At 45.1% G+C, this 13,645-nt stretch overlaps 1 protein-coding gene across 1 annotated transcript in view; it reads right to left on the bottom strand.

Annotated features, from left to right (window-relative positions):
• Positions 1 to 2,213, bottom strand: part of LOC111869509 (visual system homeobox 2) — a 310,651-nt gene extending 308,438 nt beyond the window's left edge. Inside the window, exon 1 of the mRNA XM_033753461.1 lies at positions 2,155 to 2,213. Within this exon, the coding sequence (XP_033609352.1) occupies positions 2,155 to 2,200 (46 nt within the window). The 5' untranslated portion in view covers positions 2,201 to 2,213. The remainder of the gene's footprint in view (positions 1 to 2,154) is intronic.
• Between the last annotated feature and the right edge of the window lie 11,432 nt (positions 2,214 to 13,645).

Genomic DNA, 13,645 nt, shown 5'->3' with positions numbered 1-13,645 from the left:
TTTTTTTTTTTCATTGGCACTACAGCCCCAGTGGGCCTAGGCCTATCTCCATGAACTCCGTTCACTTCGGTTTTTCCAGATCTTACACATACGGTAGGACTCCTTGGGCGGGTGATCAGCTCGTCGCAAGGCCTCTACCTTACACAAACATCCATGCCCTGAGAGGGATTCGAACCCACGATCCCGGCTTCCGAGCGAGCGAAGACAGTGCATGCCTTAGACCGCTCGGCTACCGTGACCGGCCAATTTCAACGAGTACTCGAATTTAATCCACTCTTAATTTCGTCATCAGTGCAAATTAACTCTTCGGCAGGTGCAATATGCAAAGTTTGCCATATTTTCAGATGACTTATTTGCTGTCTTCATGATATGATTTTTGTCTTTCATTCTTTCAGCAGAATCTAGGCCAGTTTAGGCCTACTTCCAGACCAGCCTCATTAATAGAAACTGGTGGATATTTTGTGATTTCTGTTTCTGGTGTTCTTGTTTTAGCCCAATAAATCGTCATCAGCTCAGAACGTAACCTGATGCTTCTCTCTGTATTACAATCGCTTCCACTGCCCTCAGAACTTCTTAAAGCTTACTGTAAAAGTGAGCGGGTTGGCTTAGCGATAGCGCTTTACACTCGCATTTGGGAGGTGGTTATATGAAATTCGACCGAGTACCGACTATATAAAACGAGTGTTTTCCAGTTTTTTCTTTTCGGTCTCTCCGGGTAAATTTCCGGGACCATAAACGAATTATACACTGACAGCTTGCTTCCAGATGCTTCCCAATTGATCATTCATCTGTCATTCGATTCTATTCATAGTTTAGCTACTGACAGCGTCATTAAACAACCCACTAAAATATCGTAAAGCAAATTAAAAAGAAACGGGCCTAAAACATCTCCTAGTTTGAGACCATTTTGAATAGCAAATATATCAGAGAAGTATTTTACCTACATGATCTTACTATAAGTTTAATTTAATACATTTTAATTTGCTAGGTTTAAGCTAGTTTCATGAGTGTGCCAAACTAAATTAAAATACTGTGACATAATTCTCTGCTAGACTTAATCGGAACATAGGCTTTCTTGAAATCTGTAGATCTCTGATATACTGTCCCATTTTACTACCATTTCTGTCTAGTATAAATCAGTGCCCAAAGAAGGAGATTTCAAACATCGAGAGAGGAGTACTGGATAACAGTTTATGTGCAGCTGATGACAGGGACGTACCTCGACAAATAATGCACTCTGTTTTATTGACTTTTATAAATGCTAATAATTACAGATTCCTTCCACTTCTGCGATAATAATTTCCCTTTATAAATGGAATTAACAAGTTTATGGATACTGAATGTTACGGTCTTGTGGCTGTGACGCCGTGTGTGGTTCGGAGAGAGCACGGTATATCGGAGAAAATATCGCCTTAGTCTTAAATTTCGATTCTTGTCACATCTTTCTGCTCGGTTTTTACTTGGTTTATAATTCGACCCTGAAGATGACGGCGATATATTCCTAGGATACGGCTGATTCTCTCGAAACTACTCGATGTTGCAACCCAGCTTTGAGGACTACAAATCCGACTTAAGTTTGTTGACAACCGGAACACAATGCGTGAAAACAATTTCTGCAGGAATTTAATCAATTCATAGAGCTCTATAATCCGTCAATGTTTTAATCGAAAACCAAATATCGGGTACTAATGGCTCAGGTATAAGCAGTACAATCTGGCTAATTACATTACCAAACGCATTTACCTTCAATACTGGCAAATTTTTTTCTTCTGCCTGTCTGAAATACAGAGATCGCATTCTTACCAAGTTACTTTCTAAACCGGTAATCGTTCTTAAATTAATTTAGGCCTGTACGTGTCTACTAAATTCCAATACGCCTATTCTTGTTCGTACTGTTTGTTTCAAGCTCATTTAATTGCCTGTTTGTTCCCGAAACATCTTCTAGTTTCATGTGTTATTCGTTCATTTGTCTCTAATCCTGCAATGATCGCAGTTCAGTGCCCTTACCCTGATCCCATAACATGAACATCCTCAGGACTGAGCTCACCTGGACAAGGGGAGCGCGTAGGTCCTACACCCAAATTGTCAGGCCTGCAGGCCCTACCCAGGCCGACTACTACTAGAGCAAACACAGTGGGTTTCCTATAGGCTCACCGGTGGTGCTGGCGCCGTCATGACGGTGGTGGTTGAGCCCGAGCATTGTGGCGGGACTGCTGCCGGCAGATGTGGCTCCGGTCGCCGTCATGCCCGCCGCCGCGGCTGCCGCCGCCATGGAGCTGACCGCCGAGTTCATGTTGTGCGGCAGGAATGCCGCAGCCACCGCCGCTTGCGCGTTGAAGTACGCCATTCTGCTTGCTGTCAGATTGTTGGCAGCGGCGGCCATGGACATGTGGTGGTGATGCAGGCCCGATCCCGGGTCCGCAGCGGAGGACGTCGAGAAGCATGACGCCGGCGGGAGAACCCGATGCTGGGAGTTGCCCGTGCCGAGCCCATAGCTGTTGCTGCCGGCGCCGCTGTTGGGCGTGATGGCCGATATCCCCGCCGTCGGGCTGCGATGTTGGTGGTGATGTTGGTGATGGTGAGATGTGGCCGCACTCGAATCACCAAGGCCTAAGAGCTCCTGGATTGCAAATGGTGATCTCTGAGGCATTGTGCCGCTTGGCGGGTTAGTTCTAGTAATATGTGTTGAGTAATTGTTGGGAGGAGCCCTTATTGTTGCAGCCACAGGGCTCCCCAAAACACTGGGGGCGGTCACGTGTATCGTGGTGCCGCCTACATTCATAATCTTGAAATACGCACTTAAAATCAATAGGAAACCATGTTTATTCTTAAGCCGTGAAGTATTATCTTCCTGTTAGCAAGGAGATCACTGACACTCCGTTACTGACAGGTGCCAATAGCGGAACTCTGTAGGCATATTGAAAAATAAATAACAATTAGTCATTTTTTTAAGTTAACGGCAGTTCTTCACAAAAATTCTCGTTGTAAATACGTAACGGGAACTTCATTTCGTTGTCCTAAGCCCTTAGTATAACGTACTCACCAAATACTCTAAGAATACGTAAAGCTACGTTAAAATTCGTTTTGTTATGTTATTATTGGTGTAATTTCGTTACTTCAAGCGTTCGTATACACGGTACATTCAGAATGGTTAATATTCATACCAGAATGTTTAATGGTGTTGTTCTACAACGGTAAAATGAGAAGTGCGTTGTGCTGTGAAGACGGGTGTTCGTTGCTCTGATAGGCGCAAAGTTCGTTGAATCTGGTTTCACAAAATTCCGTTTCATACACTGACGTCCTAATTCCGCGGTTTAATATCCACTTACTACGACCGTTACTGCGTCTGTAATGCGGAAACTTTGCTTCTGTGACGTTACATTTCTGTACTTCAGTTCTATCTCTATCCCTCTGAAACTCGGACGCACACAGTTTTCTCTCTCGCTGAAGCACAGGTCCCCGAAATGTTCCATCACTTCACTTCAGCACAACATGTTTCCTTGTTGTGGCTCCATCCTCCCCGTCACGTTTATCACGCGTGCTAATCATCGTCAGAGGACGCCACGTCTCGCTCCTTGCCGTGCAGACCGCGTGCCAGGAATGACGGATGAGCAGGTAGGAGGGCTCCGCTTGTGCTGACACGCTGGTCCAGCGGTGGTGGGGTAAAACACTGCACCAGCCGGATCAAGAGGGCGAAAACTGGCCGGACTCCCCCAGATTGGCGGATTTTTTTTTGGTGAAACAGGGGGAGGTTAGATAAGAAGATGAATACAAGCCCCCTACTAACACTTGCACTGGAATGCTTGTTTCTATGCTACGACTGCTGCTCTTGGGTCCCTCCCTTAATTTTCTCTCCAAACTACCCTTTTCCCCCTCCCGCGTCACTTTAACCATGTAGCCGAACATTTGTCTGGGGTGGGGAAGCTCCGTAGTATTAGCCATTGTCGCAGCCTGACTCTCCCCTATTCCGCCCCTCCCCCTTCAGTCCTTTCCATGGGAACGAAAAAGAAATGTACAAATTGCACCTCTCCTGCTCACGAAAGGGGAGGAGATAAAAATTGGAGAATAAAGGGGCGTGGTACGAATCAGCCAATAAGAAAACTCTCCTACCAACTTGATTGGCAGCCTAAACGGTCGATTAGACCGCCTACCACAGTCGACTCCTTAACGTAAGAAGCTATTTTGAACCTTAAGTCCTTTAATGGAGGTGTTATATTCCTGTACTCCCATCCAGCTCCTAGTTTGCTAGCTTGGTTTCTCAGACCAGTGATGAGAAAAATTACCGATTATACATCCGATTATGACCCATCAGTATAAATAGCGTACGGACTATATTTGTGTGGAGGGGGAGCTTTCCGCGACCGTTGTTTGATCTTTGTAGAGAGACTGTCCAGTATTCGCAAAGCTGTCTCGGTGGCGAGCGGCATTTCGAAGGGCTACCCACCCTAACGTGTCGATCAGAGGTTATCACGGCGGTGACTTCAGGGTTGTTACACCGTGTAGTTTGGAGATTTCGCCGCTTTTCAGAGGGAAGTAAGCGGCAAGCGTGCTTATGTCCAAACTCCACGGCGTGACAATTGAGAAGACTATAAAATGTTTGCTTTTGTACCGGCTGTAGGTTGTGCTTGTATTTATGTTAAATTAATTATGCTCTAAAGTTCAGCAGCCCATAATTGTAATAACAGCTACAAAAAAAAAACAAGCGAATGACGTCATCGTCCTTCAGGTAGTTGTACACGCATGCGCGAAAGGCACATTGCAGGCTGGGTTCGCTGAAACAGGGTGATCACATGAAGGGGATAGAAATTGGCGGAGAATGTAGCACGAATGGAGAAACGATAAATACGTACAAAATATATAACTTAAATTCTGAAGAAAGAGCACTACTTATGAGGGAGTCGTAGGCCTATCGGAGATAACATTAAGATGGATTTACAGTAAATAAGTGAGGGTGTGGAGTAACTTCATCTGGGTCATTTAACTGTACACGTGGATTCTGTGAACACAGGAGGGGCGTAAATGGCGGGACATTTCTTCACCATCTGAGCAACTGTCGGTTTCTCGCGGACCCTGCGTCACTGAATTTGGATCACATTTCTTTCCGTTAGGTGCAGATCTTATAAATTAATGCCGTGCAGGCCGGTGAAAGCTATCGACGTTTCGGAGAACATTTTGTCTCCGTGTATAAGGTCGACTAGTAAGTCAAAGGCTTGCCGCCAGCTTCTTGCCCTGTTAACTTTCAACCCAGAAGATGGAGGCAGTGCGTTCTTCCGAAACGTCGATGAACTTCTACAGGAATACACGGCGTTACATCCCACAATGCTTAAAGCTGACTCCTCATAATCAGCGCTGTTAATATCTCAGACACGAGATATTAATGTTACTGTTTACATGAAATGTCATGTGGGCCAAGCGTTTAGCATAGGCACATAAGAATTTAACGAACTCCACAGAATTGAATGCTCTTGAGATGCCTCCAGTAACTCACCTACTCAGAAATTTCCACAACATTTTACGGAACCCGAATTTTCATTTTCTATTTCACAACAGCCCTCCGTTGGTTCCTATCCTAAGCCAGACGAATACACTCCATACCACCCCATCCAGTTGCTCTAAGATATATATCATTATCGTGGTGTGTATTACCGTTGCTATGCAACGACCGCGAGATGGGCGTATATAGGAAGGCCGTTTCTGTAAACATGTTCCCATTAGTAGGCAGCACCTTCTTAATAATGCAACACTTGGACTACAACAATGGAAGAGAGATGTTTTCTACGTTGTCCGTGCTGGGAGGTTATAAGCGAGACCAGGTTTGGAGATTAGTTGTGGTATGGTGGCAAGCCGGGAATGGCGTGAGCGCGTTAAGCTGATGAATCTCCACTGTTAGAAGCCGTTGCCAGGGAACGGCTGGTGAAGACACAGCAGATTGGAAAAGGCTTAGCGGATGATGTCTTGATTTGTAAAGTGTTGAGATTAACGATGGCGCTGTAATTGCTTGTAGTTGCGAATCGAGTGGTAAAGTGGTCAATAAATCGACTTCCCATATCATAGTCACACATATACGTGACACTGTTATCCTTCCACCGACACCTAGGTCTTCCTAGTACCTTTTTCCTTCTGGCTTTCCAACGACTGTCCTATATGCATTCCCCTTCTTTCACATGCCCGCTAAATACCCCCTCTATCTCGCGCTCCTTGTGTTTGGCGGAAAGTACAATATGTGAAGCTACTCTTCGGTAATAGACTCAAGATATGTTTAGTGGCATCCAAAACACATAAGGCCTAAGTCTGTAGGCGACCTAATTTATTTTGACACTGAAGCCTGGTTGGATGAAGAGCATAAAGGACGCGATCTAAACAGTGGCTCAACGATTGGGCTTATTTCTGTAAGGATGACAGGCGTAGGCCGACAGGTGACATCTGTCGCACAAGTGTCATCAGCCCTGAGCCATATCTGTTGCAGGCCAAGTCCAGTTTCCATACTTTCTTCTTCAGAATTTACGAAGTGAGAGCATCTGCTCGCGTGTTGCATCCCCGAAATAATTGATGCCTAAGCTGAACGTAGTCTGACAGTTACCCTGTTGGCTTCTGTCGCTACAAATGGAATTTTAATGATTTTATACCATAGAGTAATCTGTGCAGCGACTGACTACGGACTGGACGACCATGGTGTCGGAGTTCAAGTCCCGGTAGGGCCAAGGATTTTATCTTCTCCACATCGTCCAGACCGGCTGTGGGGTCAAGAAAATGTGATCTATACATCCACTCCCCCTACAGTTCATGGCATAGTTCTTAATTAGTTAAGCACAGGAACAACTTTGCCTTTATACCAAATAAAACCTTCTGTGTTACTGTCACAGGCCCATAGCGCACGAAAGACCATGATGCTTACCGAAAGAGATTTTAATACATCATAACGATTATGATTCAAAGAAAATGTAATTTCTGAATCTGCTGTCGTTAACAGACTCCTGCCCTGTCTGATGATCCTCTGTATGTCCGTGGCAACTGAGCAGACGCTGCATCACAGTTGGACCTCAGCTTGATTCTCCAGCCCCTGGCGCAATTTGGCCTAGGAGTTACTTCTAAAAACACCGTGCGTAAAGCTATCCCTGTAACAGGATGTCGAGACCCGTAGGATTGTGAGTCGTCGAGGCTCCCACATATTCTCTAGACAATCATCACACGGATGGTGGTAAGGTAGCCAACCTCACGTGCCGGCAGCCCTTTACCCCCAGGAAATTTCCTGATACTCATTTCTGTAGAGGCTGAGTCGACACCAGGGCCATAGTGCCGCTGGAAAGATTCAATCAATTGAAAAATCCAATGACCTCACCGGGAATTGAAAAAGAGACCTTCCGTTTTGTAGCATAAGGCTTCAACCAACTGCGCTACCCCGTGCTACGAATTTGTCTGGAATACATGAGAATTTCTGTCAGTTAAGGGACACGCTAAGCGCGACTTGTGGCAAACCCGACGCGATATATGAATTAATTGTTGGGAAACTATTCGTGATTTCTGCAGCCGTACCACGCATCTGCAGTCCCACTTGCAGAAAGCAGTTCGTTGTCTTCTTCCTCGCAGCATCAACTTCATAGCTGCTGTTATTGTCTGCTGTTGATGTCTCCTGTCAGTGGCTTCTTAATCTCTACTGTTGTCGTCTCCTGTCAGTGACTCCTTTATCTTACCTGTTGATATCTCCTGTCAGTGACTCCTTAATCTCTACTTTTTATGTCTCCTGTCAGTAGCTCTCTAATGTTGATGTCTCCTGTCAGTGCCTCTCTGCTGTTGCTGTCTCCTGCCAGTAGCTCTCTAATGATGTCTCCTGCCATTGGTACAGTCACTGCTGCTGTTGCTATCCACTTCCAGTAAGCTTCTCTTGTCGTCGAAAACGTGGATCTATACATCCACTCCCCCATAAACCTTCATAGCATAGTGCTTAATTACTTAAGTACAGTTCCAACACTTTTTTCTGAACTGTGAACAATATTTTTCATATTTCGATCGGGATTATCAGACATCCGGATTTATTGTAACCGGAGTAGCGAGGGTTTTTTTTTCATTGGCGCTACAGCCCTCATTTGGGCTTAGGCCTACCTCCATGAAACTCTCCGTTTCGCTTCGGTTTTACTAGATCTTAGATATTCGGTAGGACTCCTTGGGCGGGTGATCAGCTCGTTGCAAGGCCTCTACCTGTACACAAACATCCATGTCCTGAGTGGGGTTCGAACCCACGATCCCGGCTTCCTAGCGAGCGAAGACAGTGCATGCTTTAGACCGCTCGGCTACCGTGACCGGCTTAGCGAAGGTTTACTGCACTTAATTTCATAGTACCGGAAATATATTCTGCCTTTCCTACCTCACGCCTCGTCTCGGTGTGTCAGACAGTTACACCGCAACTTAGAGCAGCAACAGGCTGGCCCCTGTATTTCAGTCTTCCCTGGTCTTCTCCTCTAAAACAAATGTCACAATGTCTTGATTTAATTACTGGTTACAAATATTTCTTGTGTCACAGCTCACGCCGTTAAGTCCTGGTTTCTCACTGCGCAGACTCCATATGAGTTCCGAGCGACATCCGGAGTATAAGAAAGCCCGCGGCCTCCAGAGCAGGTTCTTCTCCGAGTTCCTACGGTTTTCCCATATTGATCATCACTCCGCCATTGCTTCCCCTGAGGTGTGGGATAGCCCTGACAACGCAGTACATTATCACATCAGTAATTTGGGGCTTATCTGGGTTCCGTCACTCGGCTGGTTGCAGGGCGAGGAGATTTCCTGCTGGACTGGCACCACTGTCCGCCACCGATACGCAACCGCGAAACGTTCCGGCCCCATACTGCGGTTTCGTGGAGGCCTTTCGCTGGATCCGATAACTACTGTAGCTTCTTTTATAGCGACCACAAGGCTGTTAAAGGTAATCATATTCTCGAAAAAATTGTCGGTCTGCATTCTTCACCGAATATTGTGAGAGTGATCAAATTAAGGGCCGATCACTGTGGCCTCTTGGTGTAAGGCATGTCTGAACCGTCATCGCCAGCTCGAGAACTGGGATCGTGGGTTCGAATCCCACTTGAGGTAATGGATGTCTGTGTGCGTTTATTCTATGTTTGTGTTGTTCTCTGTGTAGGCAGCGGCCTTGCAACGAAAATGATCGCCCGTCCAAGGCGTCCTAGCGACTGTGTATAAGATTAAGGAACTGAAGAAGATGCCAAGATCCAAAGAGCTGTATAGTCATATACAGGAAATTGATGGAATATCAAAGAGTTCACTTTGTAGACCTAGATGTAGATGGACAATTGAACTCCAGGAACAAGTTCTGAAGGGGTGGCCTGGACTCATTTGGCTTGAGATGCCATGAAAGACGGTGAGGTCCCTAGTAACTGCGAGACTGTCGGCTTCTTGACAGAAGACTCTTGCGTAAACAGCCTGGTCTAGAGGTAAGGCTCTTAGACGTGTATTCGAGAGATGCTCGGTTCGAAACTCGGCTACGTCATCGGTTCTGATTTTTTATGATTTTCGCGTTTTCTTCAGCCCCTTGTGGCATTCGAGTTTCATCCAATCGTATATAATCTTGATACTAAGAGAGTCGTTAAAACACCACACAAATAAAAGTTTCTTCTCCGAAGGAGGCTCATATGCTCTGTTTCGCTGGTGCGCAGGAAATGTCGAAGTTTGTTTGGCGAGGGGGAATCTGTAAATGCGGTGCTTCCCACCGCGATCTTCATGCCATCTTCCGTCACACAGCAAAACTTCATGCATGTATGACGTCACGGAAAGGCGGGTGTGACGGATACGCTGGTGTAGTGACCACACCCACTGATCTTCCGGTCACTCGGGAAAGTCCGCAGAAGTTCGGAGTTCTCCAGATATTGTGTATAGGAACGATTTTCAGCTGTTAATCCTTACACGGCAAAAGTGTAATTGTGTCGATGGCTACAGGAGGAATGAGGAATTCACTTCTACACGGTGGCCCACGTTGAGAATGGTCCTGCTATTTCAGTCCACTCTGTTTGCATATTTTATTAACAACGAATCTCCTTCTGAAGTCACTGGTGAAACGAACCGCATAAACCGCTGAGAGAGCTGAACAAATATACCAATGGAAAGTGGGGGGGGATTTTAGTTGTCAGTTTAAGCCCTATCCCTTAGCAAATTGAGCTGAACAGAGGAGCGACACAGCGCGCGCCGTATAAGCTCTTCCGGATCTTTCATGCAGTCCGATACGTCACAGCGCGGTAGTTGAAGGACAAGCAGAACTCTGCAGTAACCGACCCCATGGGACACAGTCCTGCTTGAGAAGCTAGCTGTCGCTCAGCTAGTCTCTAGTTTCAGTTCCCTGGAGATCCATGCCTGCCATTGAAAACCATCCTGCGGGGCACGTGTTCAGTCCATATGCTACTTCTCTAAGCATCCACTTTAATATCATCCTCCTTTCTTGTAAGTGAGAGTCAGTAAATACGTCACAGATGGATATAAAACGTAAGACACGTGATATTCGAATCTGGAAAAGAACGTTTGTTTCTCGACATATCCTCCTTCAACACTGATACATTTGTCCCAACGCTTTACCAGTGCCTCGAAACCCGCAGCATAGAAGTCTTTTGGCTGTTGTCTCAGTCACTTCCGCAACTTCGCTTCAACCTTTACGTCATCAGCGAAACGTTTGCCACCCAGTTATGAAACGCTTTACGCATCAAACACTTCCCACCGTAAACAGGAAACATTTCATTGTGAATATCCTTTGCATTGAGTCCTTTTGACCACAAAAATAAAGCACAACGGAAGGCTGCTCTTCATTAGCTCATTCCTCATGCACGGTCGCCATTTTGACTACTGAAACCATCCTATGGACATTGGTATGCGGTTCTTCTACCTAGAGTATAATGAAGCTTGACTGTGCTGCTACCCAATGATACAAACAGAAAACCATTACAGCTGTTTTACTTCGATTTGAGACCTATTTACTGACGCTCCCTCGTAGATTTTTAATAGTTTTTTAAGAAAATGTTGCAGGATATGTACGTTATGTGCTTCTCATCCACCCATTCCTTGCTAAATGTTTGGTGAAGTTCTGTACAATTGTGAATATTTAAACTGTACTTTCTCCCAATTTTCTTTCGCTTCCTCTCAGTTTGATTTAAACATCCTGTCCAGCGGTTTGCTCTCTCCATACACATTCTTCAGGACCCTCTTTCGCATATTTTGCAGGTTGCAGTGTTTATACCTCAATCTGTACATAGCAGATGGAAGCTGTGAAGTCGCCAGTTAACAAGAACCGACGCTTAACTTCGTATTTTTTTTATTCGAGGTGAGCCCTCTTTCAACGTGTGACACCATTTAGTCTGGTAGATGCTTAGTGTCATTTCGGAGGAATTTGCAGTCTCCATCTACAAGTTTGAAGTGCTTCTTTCCAACCATGAGGATGGGTTTTGTATGTTCATCACAGTTACCAGCCTGAGAACGAGTCTTATGTAATCTCGGTTGCAGTCACTCCCCAAATGAACTCCGCCACAAAACTTGCAGTCCTGGTGCGCCTGTGCTCTGCGTAAGGGAGTGAGCTGTGTGGGTGTAGGCCGTCATGCGACAACAGTGGGATTTAGATCTGCTGTCCTCTTTCCCAACTGCACGTGGTAGCGTAGTTGGTTGAGGCACTGCGTACAAGCCGGGAGGTCTCGGGTTCGATTCTGGATGAGATCATTGGATTTTTCAATTTACCTAATCCTTCCAGCCGCACTATGACCCTGGCGTCGACTCAGCCTCTAACAGAATTGAGTACCAGGAACCTTCCTGGACTTGAAGAGCTGCGCGTAAGTTTGACTACTGCACCGCCATCTGTTAGCCGATTGTCTAGAAAATGTGGGAGCCTCGACGTCTCACAACCCTATGGGTCTCCACGGCTTGTCACAGGGATAGCTTTACCTATCATGTGCAGCAACTGGAACTGAACCCCGAACCATTTCATCTTGCACCCAAGTTCAGTGGTACTGAAACCCCTCACCGGTTCTCCTCAGCCTGAGATGTAGAGTCCAGAGCGAATTCACTGCATTAGCAAAGATGTGACCCGAGACTTCCTTGGCTAAATAGAAATGAGTGCTGAGGCTTGGCGAGCAAAATCAGCAAAATAATCATAACAAGATTCATACAAAACGTTGATAGACCTGCTCCCTCTGTGCTCATAAAGGGGAAACTCATCTTGAAACAGCACGATTAGAACGAGGTTTTGCAAAGGATCTGGAAAACTCTTTTAAAGTGCAACCATCCGCAGTATTTGCAAAGATGACTGTTCTGTACACAGGCTTAACAGTTCTCACAAATATGCTGTAGCAGCCGAACAGGCTGATGGATCATCTTAAGCCTCGAGGACAAAACAAACTCAGTTCGGCTTTTTTCAACTAGGCCTAATTAATTACTGGTCCCATTAACTGCACTGCGCGATTGGAGGAGAGAGAAGTATTGAGTGTAGTCCTCTGTTTGAGACGCAATTTCGTTATGCAGAGTCCTATTATTCTTCCATCTTTGTGTCTGCCCATCCTTCTGTGTATATCATTTGTGGGCCTATATCCTTCCATCCGCCACTACATATAATACTATACCTCCGTAAATAAAAAAAAAGTTCTGGGAAGAACTAATCGCCTACGTTCGCTTCACACAAAACGGACCGAATAGAAAACGACGGTCCAACAGTTATTCTATTGCGTATGCATTCGTTGCAGCGCTAACGTTTCTACCGAGCCGTTGCCTAGCAATGATGGGAGGATACACACAGAGACTGATGGGAGGGATATATGAAGTACGCCGTTGAGATGGGCTCAGATATACAAACCAATTTTCGTAAAGACTTTGTCAGACATTGAAAAGTTCATGGGGGGATTCACAGACACACAGAGAGCATGGTGATCTTATAAGCATACTTTTTTTTTACAAAATAATGGAAGTAGTCTAAAAGCATATCGATGCTGCGTGATACTGTGATAAGGGATGGAGCTCTGGAACCCTGTTCGCACTGTTACGGATAGTAGTTATCATCTCTGCCGGTAGGTTAATCTGCCAGTAGTAGTCTTTCTGTCGTCGGTTCTAGTCACTTTCATGCAAGATGCTCATTTAGAAGAGCTGTTTGCTTTGTAATGAATGTTAATGACATTAGGATTTGACAGTGAGTTCGAAATCCGCTAGCAACTAAGAGACATATTACTCCGAAATGATAAAACGAATCCAAAAAATAACCGAACAAGATAAATACTTCAACAAAAGTCTAGCAAACAACGTTGTCGAAATAAACTGCGAAACTCCAGAAACCTACAGAGAAATGATCAGAGAATTCAACGAACAATAAATATACCACCACACTTACCAACTGAAAGAAGAACGAGCATATAGAACAGTAATAAGATACCTTCATCACTCAACAAGAATAGAAGACATAAAACAAGAACTAGCTGAACTAGGACACAGAGTCAGAAATTTAATCAACGTACATCATAAAGCTACTAAAGAGCCATTGAACCTATTCTTTGTAGACCTAGAACTAGCCCAAAACAACAAAAAATCTGTGAAATAACAGGACTCCAAAATAGAATAGTAAAAATAGAACCTCCCCACTCAAACAAAACAAATATAATCCAATGTACGAGATGTCAACAGTACG

Source organism: Cryptotermes secundus, unplaced genomic scaffold, assembly GCF_002891405.2.
Source record: "Cryptotermes secundus unplaced genomic scaffold, Csec_1.0 scaffold10, whole genome shotgun sequence".
NCBI lineage: Eukaryota > Metazoa > Arthropoda > Insecta > Blattodea > Kalotermitidae > Cryptotermes > Cryptotermes secundus.
The sequence above is the reverse complement of the archived record's forward strand: the minus strand, read 5'-3'. Positions and strand labels throughout refer to the sequence as shown.